The sequence below is a fragment of the Cupressus sempervirens genome, chromosome 3 (assembly GCF_028749045.1).
Source record: "Cupressus sempervirens isolate cs-2001-9-10 chromosome 3, ASM2874904v1, whole genome shotgun sequence".
Classification (NCBI taxonomy): domain Eukaryota; kingdom Viridiplantae; phylum Streptophyta; class Pinopsida; order Cupressales; family Cupressaceae; genus Cupressus; species Cupressus sempervirens.
This window is the reverse complement of record NC_143120.1, coordinates 789,787,835-789,811,270: the sequence shown is the minus strand read 5'-3', so window position 1 is coordinate 789,811,270 and position 23,436 is coordinate 789,787,835. Positions and strand designations below refer to the sequence as shown.

The window sequence follows — 23,436 nt, the reverse complement described above, 5'->3', positions numbered from 1 at the left end:
AAAACATCAAAAAAGTTAAAGACTTAAACTTCTAAAGTATCAACTATAGACTAACAACTTATAGTATGATTGTATGAGTACTAAGTAAACTGTGAAAAAACAAACTTGAAAACATTTGCAATAATTTATAAATAAGGCATAATTATATTTCTTTGCTCTTTTGTAAAAAAAAATCTTGAAAAAATTACCAGGAATCTACAACCTGCATCCAAGACTTAATCTCTGCCTGTGTCCAAGTTTGCAACTCCACCTATATCCAACCTAGGAAATAACCCTAATGCTGCCCCTACAATTAGAATAACGATGTCCTTGCTGTTGAAAAAACCTTGCTACCTACGAAATAACACAACCTGCAACTGAAGAAATAACCTTGCCTTCGTCTGTCCACAATAGGAAAAATGAAGTTTTTGAGATATGTTAAACCCAAAGTAGCATATGTTACTTTATCATTAATATTTTCACATGTTCCAAAATGTGGTGCTTGCGTGGGAAAAAACAACATTTTTTTCATTTTATTTGTTTAATTTTTATTTTAAAATTGGAAACTTTTCACAATCCTTGGGGTGGATGAAAAATGCCAATGCAGTCCCCTAGACAGTCAACGTAAGCTGGAAACATGTTGACTGTTTCTGAAGTTTTGTGGGTGCGTTTGTGTTTTTTTCTGTCTAGGTGGGACGGCTTGCAAACCTTTCCGATTGTCCTCAAGTCCTCGATATACAGCTTCTGAAATTTGGGACTTTGGGCCAGAAACTCATCCCCAGGTAATGTAGAGAGTCGTAAACATATGTACAAGTGTCAATGCGGTCATTCCAAAAATTCCTACCAAAGGTGAACATCCAAATGAGGGAACCATTGAATTTGAACAATATGAAATGTAAAGATTGCCTCTTGCACTTCAAAACACAAGGTACATCTTCTGCCATTTATCTTCGACCACAAAATTAATGCAAGTTCTTTTAATTTTTACAATTTTCTTTGTTTTATTTCAGATTTCCATTTTATTTTTTTTAAATCAAAAACTAAATGTGCAAATTTGAATGCATTGTTGGAGTTCAAAATTCTTGTTCATAGTTTTTTTTTGGTTTAAATTTTGAATGCATTATGTTAAATTTTATGTTATTAAGTTAGGCTGAAACTTATTTCAACTTTTAAACTAGGCTGAAACAAGTTATAATTCTTTTTTATTTTTTTTAAATTACCAACTAGGCCAAAATCTATCAATGCAATGTTCAAATGGCCTCCAATCAAAGTGGATAAGATATGGAATTGCATAAGGGAAGTCAAAGTGCAAGTTTATCTGAGTATGAGCCTGAGCATGAGGGTCAAGGAAGTGAGCATGGAGCTGATCCAAAAGCCCAATCTGAACCTCCGTATGTCGCCCCAGGAGCACCTGCTATTGATCACCCCTCTGAGATGTCGGCACAGTTTGCTTGGGGTCCTTATGATCCAAATTCCCCTCTAAAACAGTTTGCAATCAGAGTTTCACTCCCTCCAGCTACAAGTGGTGGCACATAAAAATGGAAATGCAATTTTTGAGGTGCAGAATGATATGGCAACATTACTAGAGTTAATTCAGAACTTCTCCTTTGGACTAGATATTGTGCAAGTTCATGCTAATTCCTTGCAAATGCTAAAAATGTTAAGTAAAGAACTGAAATAAACAAACTGTGGGGCATTCCTGATGATAATTTGGATCCAGTGCCTAAATCTTTGGTTGTTAGGCAACAGGTTCGGGCTTTTCAGCAGTTACAGGGGCAGTAAGAAACTTCTTCGTGTATCTTGTATCAAAGAGTAGGCTTTTTCAAATTCATGTTCCTTTCCTTCCTCCTTTCATAGTTCAGCAAGGGCAAAAGGAAGGCAGGAAGTTCTACTGCTACTAACTCTATTGCTGATTTATTTAACATGCACATCAAGGATCAGCTAAATGATGCCATTGGTGAATTATTCTTTGCCAATGGCATCCCACTGCATGTAGCTCAATCTCTTTACTATAGGAACATGATTTCATTTGTGCCTATAGGTGAGCACAAAATGATGACCACAGTCTTGGATAGGCACTAGAGTAAGGTTGGGATTTTGATGGAGCAAATGAAGGCATGTTGGATAGAGTCAGGTTGAAGCATTATTGTGGATGGGTGGATAAACATTAGACATTGTCCATTCATCAACATCATGGTCACATGCATTGAGGGTTCACAGTTTCTGAGTGTAGATGATTGTTCAAGGCATCGTAAAGATGTTCATTTTCAGTTTCATGTCCTTAGGAAGTCCACTAAGGAGGTTAGGCCACAAAATGTGGTCCAAGTAGTGACAAATACAACACGTGCGCAAAGCTGCAGGGAAGCTTGTTGAGGCAGCCTATAGACATATTTGGTGGACTCTATGTTTTATGCATGTCATGAGCAATGTACTCAAGGACATGGGGAAATTTGACTGGATTAAACGTGTGGTTAATAATGCGAGAGAGACACAGATGTTTATCTGTAATCATCATTCTTCACATGCACTCTTCAGGGGCGTTGCGAAGTTCCTAAAACCAATTGAGACCAGATATGCATCATATTACATTTTCTTGGAGAGAATCGTTGAGTTGCAAGAGCCACTACAACTCATAGTTATGACACAAACATGGAATTGGTGGGCTTAGTCCAAAATAGAGCAAGTGAAGAGGGTGAAGGAGACAGTGAAGAGTGATCAATTTTGGATTGATGCAAAATACATAGTCTCCATCATTGCTCTGATTCTCAAGGTCATCAGGATGTGGTTATGGGGGATGCACCTACTCTTGGAGAGGTTTATGAGTGCATCGATCCCATGCTTGGCCAAATGAGGGTTGTTGTGCATGAGAGAGACCCCCCTCTATCATTCTCTATTGAGCACATTCAACCTATCATTCACAACAACTGAGAGAAGCTAAACATTCCTTTGCATGTGGCTGCCTATGCATTGAATCTTAAGTGGTACTAGTAGAGTTAGACCACTTCAAGATGATGAGGTAAAGGTTGAGTATTTCGGTGCATTGGCAAGATGTTTGATGTTGAGACTTGTTGTGGCTTCACAACGCACGCCCCATTTTCGACTCAAAAATGGGGACCCCCTCTTTGTTTTTTAGGGCAGAAGAACCCGCTCTCCAAAACAGGGCATCTTTCTAAGTGCCTCAGAGAGTGGGCCTCCTATAGTTCTAGCCTCCTATAGTTCTAGGATCGATCAGCCTCGTTCGAGATCAAGAGGCTAGGAAACTAGCTTTTTCACTAAGGGTTGAAAAGGCCACATGCGCTCCCTGATATGGTGCGCTAGGTGCATTGGTCAAGGCACTCCCCTTCTGGAGCACAAATGCACTAGGTGCACATGCGCACCCTCACAGGGTGCGCCAAGCGCGCCCTTCCTACAGAAACACCTATCAATACATGCCCCACCCTTGGCGCGCATTCGCACTCATTGTCTACAAATTAGCGCACCATCACACATATAGATTTGGGCTATCTCCACTTCCCAATGCTAAGGTAAGTGCCCAACACACTAGCATGCTAGGTGCTCAATATGTGCAACATGCGCTAGGCACACCCCAGTCAAGGCAACGACAAACCCTATCCACACATGTTGCACACCTTACGCATGTGCGCGAAAACACAAAACACCAAGTCCAACCCCTTTTTTTGTTAGCAACAAGTTGAGTCCTGTGCATGTTGCGCACCTTGCACATGTGCGCAACTATGCCAAGAATCATATGAGCTCTCATGCAGCACACCTTGTGCACCTGTGTAAGTGCGCCAAAATTGCTCTTTTGTCAAATTTTGCTTATTTTCGTCAATTTTTCGCTAATCCAACTTAGTTGTTAAGCGTCCTTTTGACATCCCAGCAATGGTATACTAATGTTTGTCATTTGTACAGGTTGAAGTTGTGACTTCATCATCATCCATGGCAGCAAAGATCGCACCTAAGTCAGTAACCTTTAAGTTTCAAGGTGCACCAAAGAAGTCCTGATTTGTTGACAAGCACTCAGAAGTCTGTGACACAAAATTGGGACACAGACTAGAACATAAGTTGGAAAACTCGCCAAAGGCAAAAACTCGCCAAGCCCCCCAAAAGTTTAATCGGGAAAAACTCGACGATTTAAAAAACTCGGGAAAACTCGGGAACTTAAAAAAACCGCTGAAATTTAATTAAAAATACATTTATTTTGCAAAATTTAATGAGAAGATGCATCTAATAAGTTAATTAAAGAGAATACAAAAGAAACAAGCAGAGTTTAGATATATATAAATGCACAGTGCATACAAAATTGCATTCTCATGCGGAATGCTCATGGCAGGAAGCAAAATAGTAAATAGTTCTTGGCATCAAACAATGCAGCCGAGTTTTTAAAAAAAATCGCCGAGTAATCGGCGAGTTTTTCCCCAACAGCCGAGTTTTTATTCCTGCGAGTTTTTATGGGATTTACTCGCCCAGCTTAAATACTCGGCAAGTGTTTAAAACTCGCCAAGTAATCTGCGAGTTTTCCATCTATGGACTAGAACGCATTTTGGTCCTATGCAACAAGCCACCGAAAAGATCAGAGATGATCTCATCATTGATTCTAAGCAGGTTAGTAAATGTAGCCTCACACCTTGTGTCAATACAATCCTTTGAGTTGATTATGGCAAAGGCTCACCGCTACATACCCGAGGAGAAGGTGGTAAAGATCATTACTGGGTAAATCGTACTTAGACATCCACATAGATGACATTGAAAATGTCTTTCACCTTCCTATCACAGACCAGTATCAGAAGATAAACTATGATATAGCAAACCGATGATAGAGGGAGCATGAGAGAAAAGCCAAAGACTTGGTGCAAGAGAAATACTTTCTCACTAGTACACCTCCTAACTGAAGAGCTGGGAAAGTGGACATGACCTAGGAGTATACGATAGATGACATAGGCTACTACATAGTCCTCTTAAGAAGAGTCATGCGGCTCCCCACGACAAGTCATTTGGGAACATGGATGGCCCACTTTATAGAAACCATTAAAAAGAGAGGCCTATAGATTGATTGGGGCACCATTATCGACAACTCTCTAGATGAGCAACTCATCTAGGTGAAATCGGATCCTTGGTTTTACATGACCTCTTATGTGGTCTACTTGTTGGCAACCTGGCCAACAAACCATCACGAATTGGTGAAGAGGGGAAGTATGCACAATCCAAATGCATGGCCCTACGTAGTGTACCCCCAACCAGTACGAAAGAAGCTCCCAGATAGGAGTCCAGAATAAAGAATGGTAAACAATGCTTTTGTTTTCGCCATAATTCAATTCCTAGAAGGAGATTATGCGAAGAGGATATCGGTGGAGGCAGCCTCCTGAATAATGCAGATGGGTGCATACTTCATCCAATTCAATACATTCACTTACATCCGGGAAATTGGGACCCTCCTATGCCCTAAGAAGCAAAGGCAAGACAAGAAGACATGGGTGTGGCCAATCACCACTAGGCCTTTCAAGGTGAAGCAAAAGCAAGACATTGCCACCTACAGGATAGAGTGGGACCAAAACCCCTTCGATGATTATCCAGTGCCCGACTCCTACTTTGACATCAGGATGGTCCAGTATCTCGTAGATAAAGGAATTCATACCTGATGCAACTATTGAAGATGATTGGATGAACTGCATAGATGACTATGACAAGTCTATTGGTAGGATGAGTATGTTGCTAGTAGAAAGGCAACTCAACTTGAGTACACCCTTAAAGATATGGAACAAAGATAGCTCCAATGTATTGGACCATCTCTACAACAAGGTTAAAATCTTTGAGCACCCCATAATGAATGCAGACATTGGCAGAGAGGAGGATGATGACTTCCAGCATCGGGCAAGGCATGTCATTAAGCTCACGAAGGACTTGGTTAGGAAGCCTTTCTACTTGGAGCCAGTACAAGATAGCTCCAATGTATCGGACCATCTCTACAAGGATAAAATCTTTGAGCACCCCATAATGAATGCAAACATTAGCAGAGAGGAGGATGATGACTTCCAACATCAGCCAAGGCATGTCATTCAGCTCACGAAGGACTGAGTTAGGAAGCCTTTCTACTTGGAGCCAACCCTACAGGCACCTGCAAGGCCCAAGAAGGGAAAAGGGACCAAGGTCACAGTCCCCACATATCAGGATAAGTCCCAAGTCAGGCCAGAGACCCTATATAAGCATGAAAGGGAAATGGAATACTTTTGTAGCGATAGGGATAAGGGGAAGAAGAAAAGAAACTCTACTAAGGTAGTGGAAGCCTAGACTAAAAAGGTCCCAGTACAAACAGAGGCCTCCCCATTAGTTTCGAAGAAGACTAGAACCAAAATGGTGGTGGTTGGGGTGAAAAGAAGGAAATTGAAGAAGAAAAGCACTCCTTCGCACCAGATTCTGGAGACCATACCTGAGGTGGACAATGAAGACAAGACGAAGAAATTTCATATCTCCCTCTAAATAAGAGGACCCAATCGACAAGGGTCGTTGAGGAAGAAAGAAGGATTTCAACATAGACACCCCTGCCACCCAAAAACAACCTATTCAAGTTGAAGGATCCACTGATCAAGAGAAGGAAGGATGGATTGAATCCATAGAAGGGGATAGGTCAGATGTCTTCGATCTTTCAAAATTCGACTTCATGCCCACACGGACTCATTTGGAGGGAGGGGTAATAAAGGATACACCACATCGGGAATCATTAGGCGAGGATTGGAATCAATTGCCTCCACTACCACAAGGGTCGTTGGGCATACCTCCTCCACCTCCAGGGAATCCGCCATCAATGCCTCCACCTCTACAAGAGTAGGATGCTACCATGTTGTTGTTGCCTCCTCCGATTACAGACCCTGAAAGCTAGACAATAGGAGGGGATGATTAGGTACAACTGCATACAAAGGAAGTTTCAGAGGAAGGCCAGATTGCTGAGACAAGGGAACAGACACCGCCTACGACAAAATCAGGGCCCTCACCTCCAAGAATCGTAACGGCCACCCCAATAGTGGAACCTCCGTGAGTAGAAAAGACCCTAGAGAGGAGCAATAAGGGAAAAGGACCAACTTCAGAGACGACCTCGTCATCTAATCAATATATGTCTCCTATGGTTACTACTCCGACGTGGTTGAAGCGGAAAGTATTGACTCGTCAAAGGAGGCATGTGGAGTACACTGAGGAAGAAGGATCGAAAGCATTGATGGAGGCAGTAAGAACACCAAAGCCCATCCAGGGAGATCCTAAGCAACTGGCCTTCGTCATGAAGAGCTAGAATGATGATTTGATTGCACATATTGCCATTCCTCCTCCCCTTACATATGTAGAAGACATTGCCCCTAAAGACTACCAAATGAAGTAGTATTAGGGAAGTGTTAAGCTTGTAACAATGATAGTCTACAGGTTTGAGTGTGCAGACCACACTTAATCTTCTCCATCTTAAACATCGTATGAATGGCATTAAATATATTCCAATACACCTCTTGTGATAGGTGGCGACTTCTAAAGATTGATTGATATTTTATGCTAACTTTACAATTGTGTTAGTTGTTGATTAAGTGTTAACCATTCTTGCAAATCGCCGATTTCTAGGAGAGGGTATTTGTGCCGACTTAGGAAGGGTCATGTCCCTTTGAGGGACCTGCCCTTCAGTCATAATATTTAGGGAAGGTATTGTTATAGTTTTGAGGACACAAAAATACATTAAGTCTGCTCCCTCAAGCAACAATATCCAATTGATCTATTGCAGAGATAAAACGACTTTCAGTTCAAGATAAAAACAAACAACTCCTTCATAATTTAGTTTATAAAGAAGTTCATTTGAGCAATCTAGGATAGATCACAAGTCTGAGAAAAGGTATAGAATTTGTAGAAACTTTACATGGTATCAGAGCCTAGTAGTCGAACCTAGGCTCTGCAAATTTCAATAATCAGACCTTAAACATATCTAGCATTTTCCTCCTACCTTCAATGGCATACACAATCAGACCTAAGAACAGGTTTGATGGGAAAGAACACTTTGATGCCTGGAAATTCAGAATCATGATGATTCTTGAAGAAAATGATGTAAAATAATTTGTTCATTCAGCATCCAAATAACCTCCAATTGAACCTCATAAATCTATCTGTTGTAAAGGAAATAGAAGAGCTATTCAAATCATATTAGATGGAGTAAAGAATGATATTGCACCTATGTTAACAAAACATCAGACAGCATTTGAGATGATGAATGCATTACGAAATGCATATGAGCCACTAGAGTTCTCGCATTGAAAAGGCAACTAAATCACATACAAATAAAGAAAGGAGAATCAATGAATTCTTATTTCCTAAGGGTTGTCAGTATTAGAGATGAACTGTCAAGTATAGGAACCATTATTAGTGACACAGAATTAACACTAATGGCTATAGATGGATTACCATATTCGTGAGAAATTTTTGCACAAGGAATAAGTGCCAGAGATAAACTTCCTAACTTCAATAGACTTAAGGGGGATTGTCTTCAAGAAGAATCCAAAAAATTAAAGAAAATGGGGAAACTGAAAACAGAAAATGAAGAACTTCATGTTCTTAATACAAACTCCTATACGGGCAAAAAGAAGCATTTCAAGAAGAAAAAGGGAAATCAAAAGAATGCAAAACCCAAGAAAGATCTATCCAAGATAAAACGTTTCAGATGTGAAAAGTTTGGACACTACAAATGCAATTGTCCTAAAAATTCTAAACATCAAGCAAACTGTACAAATGCTACAAAGGAAGAAAATAATTATGATTCACAGAATCGTGTATTATATTCGTCACTATCAAATGAAATCTCAAATAAAGCATGGGTAATTGATAGTGGATCTTCTAGACATATAATAGGATACAAAGAAGCACTAGACTCTATTTCAAAAAAAGTCAATGGCGAAGTTATCATTGGTAATAATTCAGCACATCCCGTCGAAGGAATTGGAAATTGCACCTTGAAACTAAAATTTGGAAATTCTCTTCTTCTCAAAGGTGTACTCTACGTACCAAGAATTAAAAGAAATCTAATCTCAATTACAACACTTGAAGATGATGGGCATAATGTTGCATTTGTGGACGGCAAAGTAATATCTTGGGCAAAGAACTCCTCAATCAAGAAAGCGAAGTTGATTGGTCAGAGAAAAGGATATTTGTATGAATTGAATTCAAAATCTAGTCAACCTATTCAAGCCTTAATTCATGAAGCTGAAGACATAAATGAAATTTTGCACAGAAGAATAAGGCATCTAAACTTCAAAATTTTATCAAATATGGAAAAGATGGTTACTAGTTTACCTAAACTCAATAAAGACCACTCAACCATATGCAAAGGGTGCGCACTGGGTAAGAACACCAGAAGTCCATTTCATGATAGCACTAGAAAAATAAATAATGTTTTAGAATTAATTCATTCAAATCTATGTGGACCTATGTCTGTTCCTCCTCTTGGAGGATTATGGTATTATATTTTATTCATAGATGACTTCTCTAAGAAAACATAGATTTACTTCTTAAAGTGCAAAGAATCAAAAGAAATCCTAAAGAAATTTAAAGAAATCAAAACATTAACTGAAAGCTTATAAGGACATAAAATTAAAACTCTTAGAACTGATAATGGAGGGGAATACACCGCAGATTTGTTTAAAAGGTTTTGTAAAGAAACAGGAATTAAAAAGGAGTACACCGTTCTTTATAATCTAGAACAAAACAGGGTAGCAGAAAAATAGAATATAACAATTATAGAAACTGCTAGAGCTATGATATTTTATCAAAATCTAGAATATTATCTTTGGGCAAAAGCCTCTTGTACTGTTGTTTATATTCAAAACAAAAGCCCTTACTCCTACCTTAGAGATAAAACTCTAGAAGAAGTCTTTACTAAAGTTAAACCCAATATAAGTCATCTCAGGATTTTTGGGTGCCCCGTATATATCCATATTCCAAAAGAAAAGAGAACCAAGTTAGAACCCTCTAGGAGGAAAGGTATTTTTGTAGGGTATAGTGAAACATCTAAGGCATATAGGATTTTCATACCTAGAAAGAAAACTATTAAACATTCAACCTAGAATGAAGTTATGTCAGAAGAATACCAATCTATTATGAAGAATGATGTTTGGGAAATTGTTCCAAGACCTAAAGGAAAATCTATTGTTTCTTCCAAGTGGATATTTAAAATAAAGCATGCTGCTCACAGTAGCATTGAGAAGTATAAAACTAGATTTGTAGCCAGAGGATTTTCTTAGAAAGAAAGGATTGATTATAAAGAAACCTTTTCTCCTGTTGCCAGATATACCTCCGTAAGAGTAGTCCTAGCAATTGCAGCATCGAAGGGATGGAAAATACATCAAATGGATCTAAAAACAGCATTCCTAAATGGAAAGATCACAGAAGAAGTATATATGGAGCAACTTGAAGGATTTGAAACTAATGATCCTAACATTTTTGTTTGCAGCCTCGATAAAGCTCTCTATGGGCTTAAGCAGGCTCCAAGGACCTGGTATGAAAGAATTGATAAGTATCTCACCGGCTTAGGATTCTCCAAGAATGAAGCCAATCCAAATTTATATTATAAAAGAGATAAAGATGATATGGTAATTCTGATACTGTATGTTGATGATTTACTAATAACAAGTGATGATCATCTTATAAATCAATGCAAGAAAGATCTAACTAGAGAATTCGAGATGAAAGACTTGGGACTCCTTCATTACTTCCTACGACAAGAAGTACAGTAGAATTCTAATAGTATCATACTTAATAAAGGGAAGTATACATCAGACATTTTGAAGAGATTTGGAATGTGGAATTGCACGTCTATGTCTTCTCTAATGGAGACTAATCTACATAAACTTAAAGAAGCAGTAGCAGAATCACCTTCCATAGATTCTACTCTCTACAGACAGATGATTGGGTCCCTTATGTACTTAGTAAATACAAGACCGGATATTTGCTATGCTATTAATGCCTTAAGCCAGTTTATGTGTGAGCCAAAAGAGATTCACCTAGTTGCAGTTAAACACATTATGAGATACTTACAAGGCACTCTTAATTTTGGACTCAAATATGAGAAGGTTGGCTTAGATTTACATGGATTCACTGACTTAGATTGGGGTGGAAGTGTTAAAGACAGGAAAAGTACTTCAGGATGTTGTTTCAGTTTAGGATCAACAATGATTTCTTGGATATGCAGAAAGCGATCTTCAATAGCTCAAAGCTCCACAAAAGTCGAATACATTGCAGCAGCGATGGCATCTCGAGAAGCAATTTGGCTAAGGAAGTTACTTGTGGGATTATTTGGGCAAGCCATGAATCCTACGATTATTTATTGTGATAATCAGAGTTCCATCAAGCTTACGGTGAATCCAGTTTTTCATGACAGGTCCAAGCATATTAAATTCTTCACCATTATGTAAGAGATATGGTAGACAGGAGTTCTGTAAAATTAGAATACATTTGCACTGCAGATCAGACAACAAACATTTTCACCAAACCTCTATCTAGAGTAAAGATAGACCACTTCAGAAGAAGACTTGGTATGGTTGAATTGTAATTCATTTGTATTCTTTAAATTATTAATCAAATAATTTTATTTGTCAGGCTACTATTATGGGGTCCACCATTTGTATTCATTATTTAAGAGGTGACGATCTCTGAGATAATGAACACTTGTATAAAAGACATTATGAGAGATGAAGATCTCTTAGATAATGTGCTAAACAGTAGAGTTCTACTATAAGATCTAGATGAGTTCAAGATCATACTGTGATGTAGACATTGCCATGTCTATAAGTCACAATTTGGATAAAGGAAGAATTTTATCATTCTCCAGGTTTTATCCTGTGTTCTGATAGATCTTACCTCAGAATCATGTTGTGATATAGGAATACCAGTATCTATGAGTCACAACTTGGATAAATGAAAAACCTAAATTATTCTTCACATTTATCATGTATATTATCACTAGTAGCAGTGATTTGTCATATCACAGGTTTAGTAATATGACATTGTATCATGTGTTCTATGATACCACATGCTAAGATGAGTCAGATAGATATAGAGTATCAATTCTTGCTTGTTCATCTTTATTGATGTTGCTAGATATGATATCTCTCTGTATGATTATCAAGTTAAGAGGGAGTGTTAAGTTTGTAACAATGATAAACTACAGGTCTGAGTGTGCAAACCGCACTTAATCTTCTCCATCTTAAATATCATATGAATGGCATTTATTATATTCCAATACACCTCTTGTGATAGGCGGCGACTTCTAAAGATTGATTGATATTTTATGCTAACTTAACAATTGTGTTAGTTGCTCATTAAGTGTTAACCATTCTTGCAAATTGCCAATTTCTGGGAGAGGGTATTTGTGCCGACTTGGGAAGGGTCATGCCCTTTGAGGGACCCGCCCTTCAGTCATGATATTTAAGGCAGGTATTGTTGTAGTTTTGAGGACACACAAATACATTAAGTCTGCTCCCTCAAGCAACAATATCCAATTGATCTATTGCAGACATAACACGACTTTCAGTTCAAGATAAAAACAAACAACTCCTTCATAATTCAGTTTATAAAGAAGTTTATTTGAGCAATCTAGGATAGATCACAAGTCTGAGAAAAGGTACAGAATTTGCAGAAACTTTACAGAAAGGCCACCAGAGATACAACCAAAGTTTTCACTAGCACGGGCCTCAAGCAAGTGTTTCAACACTTGGACCAGGATGAGGCAGAAATTTTGAAGTTGAGGAAATAGAATGATCTATTCCAGGAGTACGTAAAGGAGATAGTAGGTCCTATTGACCCTGATCATCCTAAGATCAACTCAGCAGGTGCGCTTGAGAAACGGGCTCCGGCCCGGCACAAAGTGATTCATTTTTGGATGCTTGCAAAAGATGGTGTCACATTTTTGAGGATAGAGGTGTGCAGATAATTGAGGCGAACATGAACCTACTGCACATTATCCAGAAGAATGCTGATTGGTTAGTTACAATGGTTGACCAAGATTTTGGGTTGACAGACGAAGTAGTCACTTGGACCAATGACTTGGAAGCATTGCACACCATTAAGGGTCAGAGATACCGGATGTTGTTAGATGTACATACAGCAGAAGAACTAGATAAAATAGATGATTGGATGGAAAAGATAGCACCCGGTAATAGGATCATGACAGAAGCTTATGAAGATATTCAAGATATGAAGAAGAGAACTCTAGATCAATTTTTGGAAGCAAAGAAGTATTACAGCGCCGCCAGCTTGGAGATTTTTGAAGACGACTCTAGGTCCCAATTGTGCTCAGTTGAAAGAGTTGTACAGCAGTTTTGAGCATCATTTGAAGTAGTGTCCTCTGAAGATGACGTCAGGCGCATCTTCAAGACTGAGGAGACAATAAAAGAATTTGACGCCAAGTTGGAGGATTTTGCAAAGCAGGAAGTAAGGACCAAATATGAATCTCTAGACTTGTCGGATACTCAGTAGATTACCGCCATTATCCAAAAGTTCAAAGTGGCGCATCCAGACATTGTTTTGGTGGAAGGGCCAGAAAACCCGGATGCTGGAAACTGAAATTTTGAGACTTAGACAAATTTTGCCAGTTTAGTTTATTTTTGTTTATTCTGTCTAACTCTAGCACCAATCAAGGCAGCACCAGACATGTTTAGTTTTGTTTATTCTGTCTAACTCCAAACTTTACCAGAATAACTTTGCACCACTTGACATCTCTAACAACCAATCTCAGGACTAGATGCAATATGTACTGTTCAAATTTATGACATATCTGCATAACAAAATCTACAAACTTTGGCTCACAAAAGTCTAGAATCAAAGAAAAATCACCCTCCAAGGACACTTAATAAGCAATCCATGAAAAACATAAGGCAATCATTAGCATATAAGCACAGGTTACCTTAGAAGCAGGATCTTGATCAACATATCGAATGTGAACATTCTTGATTGTTACTTGAATGTTGTCAATAATCTGACCAAGATGCATAAACATAAATCAGCAATAAACCTTGAGACAATCAAATATTTAGATAGCACAAAATGTTCCAAGAAATGAGTGGTGTCTCAAAACTACAGCAATGATGAGCAGAAATTATTTTTGCTCACATACTATATGGAGATTGTCAAAAATGAACTAGCATAAGTCCTAAACTCACCTTTGCTGAAAGTTGGGAAATGAAAGATTGGCCAGCTTGATTATCTGATACAATCAAACAAAAAAATTAAAGATCTTCTCAAAAGTAAAATAGGTATTAGAACATTATGTATTATCACCCATATTATTAACCCAATACCATCACAGATTTAATTTCATAACTTCACTACCTTCTGGAGCTATAAATCAACCACAATTTATCCTCACTAAGAAGAATGTTAAAAATCAATAAGTTGTAGAGTCATTCCCATTTTCCATAAAAATGACTAATTCGATGAAAACAGATTTTCTCAAAGAAAATAAAATGCATTATGGGCACCTCAATAGCTCTTGTCAAACACACTAGCCCTTTTTTAAAGGAATGGCCAACAGACCAAAGCAATAATTACCACAAACACGTCTTGACAACTTTGCAAGCTCTGCTGCTGCAAGATTTGCTCTCTTTCCAGCCCATTCTCTAACCTCCACAGCCTCTGCACCCCACTGTGATCATTCCAGAAATCACAAATGTAATTGAGAAACATTCTGAGAATCTAACATATTCCTAGTCTTTAACCTGGCAGGATCACTGTCAGTTACCATAGATTTGTATCCAGGATATTGCAGCACTATTAGATCTACACTTCCATACAAGCAAATTATTCCAAATGTATCAATACTTTCACTAAGTTACAATGCAAAATCTATCAAAGAGCACCTCTGAATCGCTTCTTTTGCAAGTGCATATGAATACATCTTCCAAAGCAATCATTATTGGGTCCCAGCCGAGTTTAGTCCAGGGAATCTTAATGCTCAGTTTCCCAATCACCCCTGTCAGTCAAACCATGGTCAAAGCTTTTTCAATTGCTTTAGTAGGAAGGCATTTATAGTCAAAATCTCTTACATGCAAAAAGATAAAATTAATAATGTCATTCAAGTGCATGTCAACAGATATATCCTATGACAGAGATGAGAATTTATTAACAGACACTTGATATTGACTAGTAGTAGCATAACAGCCTTTTAATTGTCAATTGTCTCGGTGCTGATTACAAAAGAATTTACATCAATTTGTGAGAATTATCCATTAAATTTACAAATAAACAGAGAGTAGTATGGCCTATATTTTCAATAGAAAGTTAAAGCTTTTCCTACAAATACTGTTACTTTTTGGCAGAAGAACCAATAAAAACATGACAATTTAACCAAACAATGTCATGTTTCCAAACAAGTACACAACAAGGGAGAATATGGATAAAACAGGTGACAGAAAAGATGACTCATACAGATGAGAAACATATGCCAAGTGAGTTTCGCTATATTATATGCCACTATTCATAGAATCAAACCATCACTCATGGTAAAGTAGATAACATTTTGTTGCAAAAGCATTTTGTTATGGTGTTGTCAAAGAGCAACTGCTGTGTTATTTACATTAACAGTTGACACACTAACTAATTGTAGTCTTTCAGGAAAGACACCATGTTGCCCTTCAATGTCATGCGAGAGACATCTGTTGTGGTGATGGTGACATTGTGAGAGAGACTGCTGTATTGATGTGGTGTTGAACCATTGTCGCAATAAAATGCTGTATGAAACTATCTCCATTAAGACTCATATATCGATTAAGACACTTTGCAGTCAGGGAAAATGTGCTTTGATTTTACAATGGAGATAAATATGATAGTACAGTGTCTTAACACATCAACTCATCTTTCTAGATGCAAGAACATATGGATTCAATGGATAGTAGTTATAATCATTCTGAAACCTTGTAAATTTTAGAAAATGAATCGACTTCTATTCTAATCAAGAGGTTTTTTTTCCTGTGACAAACAAGGGAAAAGGGCCTAGTGAGGTTGAATCATGAAAAAGGTTAAGCATTAAAGATATGCTATTTTCATAATTGGCAAAACATAATGTATCACCATAACACTGTAATTTCATGCGTTCTGTCTTCTAGTGTTCTTCAAGACCACTCTTCCAAGAATTTGCAAGGTCAATTATATCAAAATTGAACAGTAGTGAAGGCCAAGCATTCAAACAGGCCAGGTTTTATAATTTATTTGAACTTGCAAAAGAAATGGAAACTGAGTGTGTTTCGTTCACACAAGTTTTTTCGTTTTCATCCATTTTTGCAAAATCGAGAAATAACAAAGTCGTATCCTCAACTGAGGCTTCATCTTGTGACAATGTCATTGAAGCTTATCAATTGAACCTTGACAATTCAAACATATTAAATGTCATATGTACCTATACTATGGAACAACATGTTCTTCTATTAGTAGATAGTTTGAATGATAAACTTTTTTCTTCTCTTCACTATGGAGTTAGTACCACTAGTCATTCAGGGCATCATGAATTGCATAATTTTGTTTTGATAAAGGACAGTCATACAGTTAAGCCCTGCCTTACCTATATCTTTCATATTGGATTAGTGTGCAAATATCTTCTCTTTTTTTACATTGCAGGTTTACTTCAGCTATTCATTTAGCAGTTGTTCAAAAAAATGCAGTCCAATCTATTGTGGTGCTTGGGATTCTTAAAAGTCTGCCTAGTTAAATTATAAATAGGAACAATGAAGAATGTCATAGAGTAATTTTAATTTTTTAAATATTTCTATTATGCTTATGTACTAAATACATTATTTATTTGGACACTCTTCCATGATGAAACATACAATTGGCCATTTTGTTTTCGCTTTTTTATTATCAGAATATATACTTGTGCATGAGAGGTGTAATGCATGATAGAACATGTTACCACTAGAACATTATCCTTGCAAAATATAATATTATTCATGAGTATATATCAATAATGAATACCTTTCTTAATTGCAAATGGTAATTGGAGGTAGTCAAACGCTTCCAATACCAACTCTACATTCTCCAACAAAACCTCTCCTGCACAAAGCCAAATCAAACACAGAAAGGTTTCAAATATTCATTGCCAAAACAAATAAACCATGTTCATTTTATAGAAGTATGTTATTAACAGTTTAAACAACATCAACTATATGTCACATACACTTTACCCAAGATAATTTATGATCAACAAACTAAAACCTAATATTCCATAGACAGTTTGAAAAAATGTTCAGATTTGTAAAAGAAAATCCAAAGAGCTAGCATCATTGCATTGATCAGAGACCATTTTACATGAAAATATGATTCTATCACTATGCTAATCTACTGAATTTGATTGTTATGAATTACTATTTAACTCAAAATTTTGATTGATATATGGTGTCCATATCTCAAATCATTATATGTTCTACGAATTTGGTGTGTATGTGTGTGTTTTTAAGAATATCTTAATAAATTGTATATTTTAATATGTTCGATAAAAGTGTCGATTTATTGCCAAATTTTTCATCAAGTTTAACGCGATTTTGAGATTTAAAAAAAAAAAATGGGTTGGTTGATATATTGTTGAAGCCGAGCTTTCCAACTACAGCTTGAACTATCAATGACCAACACAAATGCAAAGTTTAACTCGACCCACAAGAGGCAATTATGCCATGTCACAAGACCCCAAGGAGATCCTAACCATCAAGTCAACAATAAGTATATATGAATGAATATATTAGTTTATATATATAATACTTGGCGAGAAATATTTATCATCTGTCTTACCAGCCAAGTGACAAGGAGTTACACTTCTTCCCATCGATCCTACAAGATGAGGAACTCACCATATAACATTTGACTCTCGTGTTGGTCAGTCCTTTGCAAATTCTACTTTATAAAACACGAAGATGTCTCTATCATCGAAAATTCATCAATTTGGTGATTGCTTTTACATAACTATAATTAAGTTTGAATCGAAATTAGCAAACATATATCCTTTGCGTTGCTCGTAATGTCATGTCCCCTTCTCAATTCTAGTACCTGGCAACAGAATTAATTTATCTCCACATCCGGATAGATTAACGGTATGAATTAATAGGATGTCTACCAATCACGTCGGAGGGTTGTTTCATATATTCCAATATTTTATTAAAGTTACTTTATGATTATTAAGTCATTTACTTTATAAAGTGACTTAAGTGACTACAGGACGAAAATGTGTTTAATCCCACATTCCTTGTACGTAGTGTTTGGGACGAAATTCAAGGTTATAAAAAGGGAGTTGCATTGGGATTTACAACACACAAGAATTTATGAAAGAAATATTGCGAGTTCTGGTTGCTTAAATGTGACTGGTTGAACCTTGAGGATGAAAACCCTCAAGTCTGAAGTTTTCTAAGAAGGTTGGGCATCACCCCAATCTTCCTTCTAGTAAGCACTATACAGGTTGGGCAAAGAATCAGCAAGGCAGTAAAATTTCAGTGAAACAGGTTATGGGAGGTAAGGAAATCCAAGCCAGTTGAACATTCCATAGTCTGAAGGTTTCTTGCAAATGCAAACTTCCAGTTGATTGTCCATTATTTGAAGAAATAAATCTGTGCATAATAATCAAGAGGAATTTTGTATGGAGGAGTCCCTGTTATCGTTTTACCTTGGTTGGCATACTGGAAACTACCACGCATTTTCTTAGCGGACCCGCATTGGTGGTGCTGGGAGGTTAGAATATTGTCCTTCACACACAGTTGGAATGATAGTTATATAGTAAGAATGCACGCCAGTTTCGTAGTCGTCTTGGAAAAGATGTTCATTGAATCTAAGGGTGCCGCGGGTTGCTCTTGAACACGTTCAGGATAATACAGAGGGTATTCACGTGCAGACAGGGTGGGCACGAGTTCAAATATTCTCAGCTTGAGCAGACATCACACGGCTCTTAGTCGGGTTTCAGCAGCAACCATACTGGGTGGAAGAAGCTCGACGGCATCAGACCTGAACATTGTCGGCAAATTAATCCGGGTTTGTCATTTCTTAATTCTTCCATGCATTATCTTGAACTCCTGCACTGGTATCGTATTTCATTTGCATTTAAGATTGTCTGCTACTTGTCATTGTGAAGAATTAAATATACTAATTGCAACGTCTCAGACGGACTACATGAGTTTAAATGCCTTGGATTAATAGTGGTTGCAGTCATCTGTTCCTGGTTAATGAAGTTGCATGACAGTGGTATGTGTATTTTGAACCAATTTATTTGTGGAGGTACTTGTCACTTGTGAACTCTTGACTAAACACCCAGGTACAAGTCTGAATTTGTGATCTGAACTGGTGTAGTTATTAAGCTGGAAATTGGAGTGTATTCAGTTTGTTTAAGAGTTGTTTGACTAAATGCCTCTCGGAAATATATTCTTTCATATAACCAGCATTTGAATCATTTAACTCACGCTCAGAATATTACATGTAATCAGTGGATCTTTGAGACATTTTATTTTTTTATTGCCACTTTGTTCCTTGCACAAGTTGATAGTTACTCTTTTGCAAGGAGGAATTGATCTGCATGTGGATTTATCCACTCCTCGAGAAATAACTTAGCTCTAGACAAGGCAATGGATAGTTCTTTTCAGCTTCAGGATCACCTAACTCCAAAAAACAGCAGACTCCATCTTTATGGTGGGACGTTAGTCTCAAAGACATCGCCCGAGTTGATAATGGGAGACACCAAAGGGATTGGTCGGTATCCTACTGGATGGGGAGGAACATCACAGTGGTAAAGACTCAAAGGATTCTGATTTTGATGCAATATTGGGAGATGCAGTATAGAAGCAGCAATACACGTTGTCTTTTTGTATTTTGATTTTGAGATTTTCATATAGCAATTGAAAATGAAACTGCATGGCAGCAAGTAGTCTTTGGATATTTTGATATAAGTTTATTGTAATGCCCAAAAATTAGGGCAAAAACTGACTAATTTTTTTTACTGAAAAATGTTGGCAAAGAATGTTGTAATGGGACTTGTGTAAATGGCCATGAACAAGGAAGATACTTGACAAATCATGACACTGGAAAATGTACTTTTATCGCTTACATTTGGGGGTTAATAGATGAGACCCCCCTCGTCATCATACTTCTCCTATGTCCTAGGTATTAGGGATAGTCAATCCCATAGAACCATTTTAGTAGGAGTGGTAACATTGCTTAGACTCAAAACAATTATACATGAGCATTATGCAGAATTAAGAGCATCATATATGAGAGGCATATCCAAAGGTTGGATTAAGATAATTATCTTCCTCATGTATGGATGTGCATTTGATTGATAATATGAATTTCTCCCTAGTTAGAGTAAGCCCCCACTAAGAATTGGTAAGAACCTATAAGAGGAATATGTTTGAAAATTCGGCCAACTTCCAGGAGGAAGTCAAAGGCAAGAGGGGAGGACGTAAGACCCCCTCCTCCTATGCACTTAGTAAAACCCTAATTTTATGAATGTGTCCCTTGATAGAGGGCTAGGAAGGTTTTATGTGAAAGACATGATGCCCTACAACAAGAGGACAACATACAACCTCCCATGAGATATGGGAAATGAATCCTGCGTTGTATCCCCATATAGTAATTAGATTATATGAATGGATGCCAACAACAGTAAATGTATGTTGAAACCCGACTCAAGGCTGATATAGCTTTTCATTTAGTCTCATAGTTAAGAGCTCCTATTTGTTTATATTAGGTCAATGTGTTTAGACATTATTGAACCAAGGCTTATGATGTCATTATATTAGAACATAACTTATGTTGATGGATACATGGCATTTCATGCCTTGTTGGGGATGGTTGATTCTTATAGATGATTTTGATAGAATAATGTGGCTTTTACCTTCGTGAGAAACATTATGAATTATAGATGGAAAATTGTATTCGGTTAAGAAGTGTTTGCATGGTAAAAGTAATGTATGATGTTTTATCTATAGAGTGAAGCATTGTGGTATAAATGTTATGAGGATATCCGTGTGAGATGTTTCATTACTATATTAATGTTTTAGGATTCAAACTATATTGACAACGTGGGATGTAATGCTTTTATCTAATGATTGATTAACAAACTTATGTTGACAACCTTATGTTTGCATTCTAATTAGCTGACTTGTGATCTTATGGATTATGCGCCTTATCTTATTGTGCCTTATCTTATTTTGATTTATCTCATAAGGATAATTGAGTATTTAACTGATTTCATTTTGGTTAGTTGATTTGATGAGGCATTATGTTGTGATGAATATGTTTTGTATAAGAGATTCTAAAAATGGTGAATTTAGTCAATGGGAAGTGATTAAAGTTTTAAAGTGAATCATATGTGTTGCAAATCATATATTGGAAAATACTGACATTGGATTGAATTGGTTGAATGGTGAATCTCATTTGTAAATGTATTTAATTTGTATGTGTAATTGCTTGCATATGTGTTTAATTTTTGTTTGTTATTTGCAAATGTGTAATTTCTTTGCGGACATGTTATTTTTTAATATCAAATGCACATCGACAATGAATTCTGATAGCATTTTTAAGTATTTTCATTTATTACTACTAATGTTGAAATTTTAAAATAATGTCTCAATTGAATACAAATGTTATATGTTAAGGTTCTATTATGGGTGTTTGTATCTCAGTTTGAATATAAATGTTACATGCTAAGGTATGTGTATATGTGTGCCCACACAAGTGGGCTTGCTTCATCCATAATTTCATATGTATTTAAATTTTTCCTACATATTTTAAATTTTCTCATTTATATAGCTGTATCCTTTCCCACACTCTAGAGGTCCCCAGAATTGGCTTGAGAAATAGAAGACAAGGGAAACCATTCCCCCTTCAAATCATCTTAATAAGCTACCTATCCATTCTGCTAACATAAACTAAGAATAATCCCTACTAAGTTGTCAGTTACAGCTAATCAGAGAATCCTTACAGCTAATCAGAGAATCCATCCCTACTTGCATTATTAAAATCTCTCATTCATTCATTCATTATTTTCCATAGGCTGCATTCATTCATTATTTTATTAAAATCTCATGGACGTTATTAAAATCTCCCATTCATTCCTTATTTTCCATAGGCTGCATTCATTCATTATTTTCCATAGGCTGCTCGGGCCTCATGGACGTTATTAAAATCTCTCATTCATTCCTTCATTATTTTTGCAAATTCGTGAATTATTTATTTCGAATTCATTTTAGTGTTTTACCGTATTTGCCAAACAGCTTGAACTACAACACCTACATTTGTACTCCCGCCACGAGATCTCATGAGCCATAAAATGAGTCTGTCTTGCAGTGACCCAAAAACATTGATCTATAATTATGAAATGTTACAATTAATTAAATCTAACAGTTGCCTTTATTTATAAAATGGCGTAAGTTTATATTCTACTTGCTTTAAACTCCGTAATTTACAGTTCAAACGCATCGAGCAAAGCAAGTCAACCCTAACTCCACTTCTCTTTTTCAACCTCTGTGACACGTGACTTTTTACAAAGCAAGCCAAACTTCCATTCCAAATCTTCTAGGGTTGCATAACAGGACTGACAGAAAAAATGTAAATAGCTTACCTTTCCATAAGCCGATCCTGAAATGATCTTTCTGGATATTCTTAACGTAGTTGCCTAAGTAACCGACTAATACTTGATGAACAAAACCCTCGAACATTTTTGTTAAATTTACAGTGGCTTTTTATGCAGCTAATATTCGGCCTTGACAATTCTTTGACAGTCTGTCTCCTCCAATTACTTAAGACACAGCTTTCAGCGGAAAATATCAAGCTGTCGACCGAATTTATTTTTATACTTGTGTATTTCCATTCACGCCTCAATGACGGAGGCCAATTCTTCTCCTATTTAGCGAAGAACAGGAAGTCGCACCATCCCATAAACCAAACATCAATATGCAGCGTCCAACGGCACGCAAATTAAAATCGTTCGTTTCAACCTCCACGCACTAAATTATAGTGGATATTCACTCGATATGTATGTATATTTTGTTCTTGTAAATATATCAGGCTTGGGTGACAAGTCTTCCCCAAGGTAAATATTTTTGCCCTTGAAGGGTATTGTTAGGGTTGAGTTTAGATCACAAAAGCATTGGAATTTTTATGATGGAGGTGTGTTCTATGTGGACTATATTTGTAATTGAGAAAACTTAAATATAATTTTCATATAGTTTTGTCTTTTTCTTAAATATCTTAATATATAAAATATTTATTATTGATAAATAGTGTAATCTTTCGTGAAATTTGGATTTATTTATATAGCACTTGTCTTATTGAACACAAATATTCAAAAATATTTACTAAACCTCTACATTTATTTGATAATATTAAGTTAAAAAGATTTATCTCTTACTACAAGACTAAGCCTTTCTTTATCCTATACACGTAGTTTTCCACATATTTAACTTTCATTTTATTTATTAT

At 36.8% G+C, this 23,436-nt stretch overlaps 1 protein-coding gene across 1 annotated transcript in view; it reads right to left on the bottom strand.

Annotated features, from left to right (window-relative positions):
• LOC149569164 (vacuolar protein sorting-associated protein, putative (DUF1162)) overlaps positions 1-23,032 on the bottom strand; it is a 304,062-nt gene extending 281,030 nt beyond the window's left edge. The window contains exons 1-6 of the mRNA XM_089821926.1: positions 22,577-23,032; positions 16,957-17,034; positions 14,850-14,962; positions 14,542-14,635; positions 14,154-14,197; positions 13,898-13,969 (exon numbers count right to left, since the gene is read on the bottom strand). Coding sequence (XP_089678052.1) covers positions 13,898-13,969; positions 14,154-14,197; positions 14,542-14,635; positions 14,850-14,962; positions 16,957-17,034; positions 22,577-22,673 — 498 coding nt within the window. The 5' untranslated portion in view covers positions 22,674-23,032. The remainder of the gene's footprint in view (positions 1-13,897; positions 13,970-14,153; positions 14,198-14,541; positions 14,636-14,849; positions 14,963-16,956; positions 17,035-22,576) is intronic.
• Between the last annotated feature and the right edge of the window lie 404 nt (positions 23,033-23,436).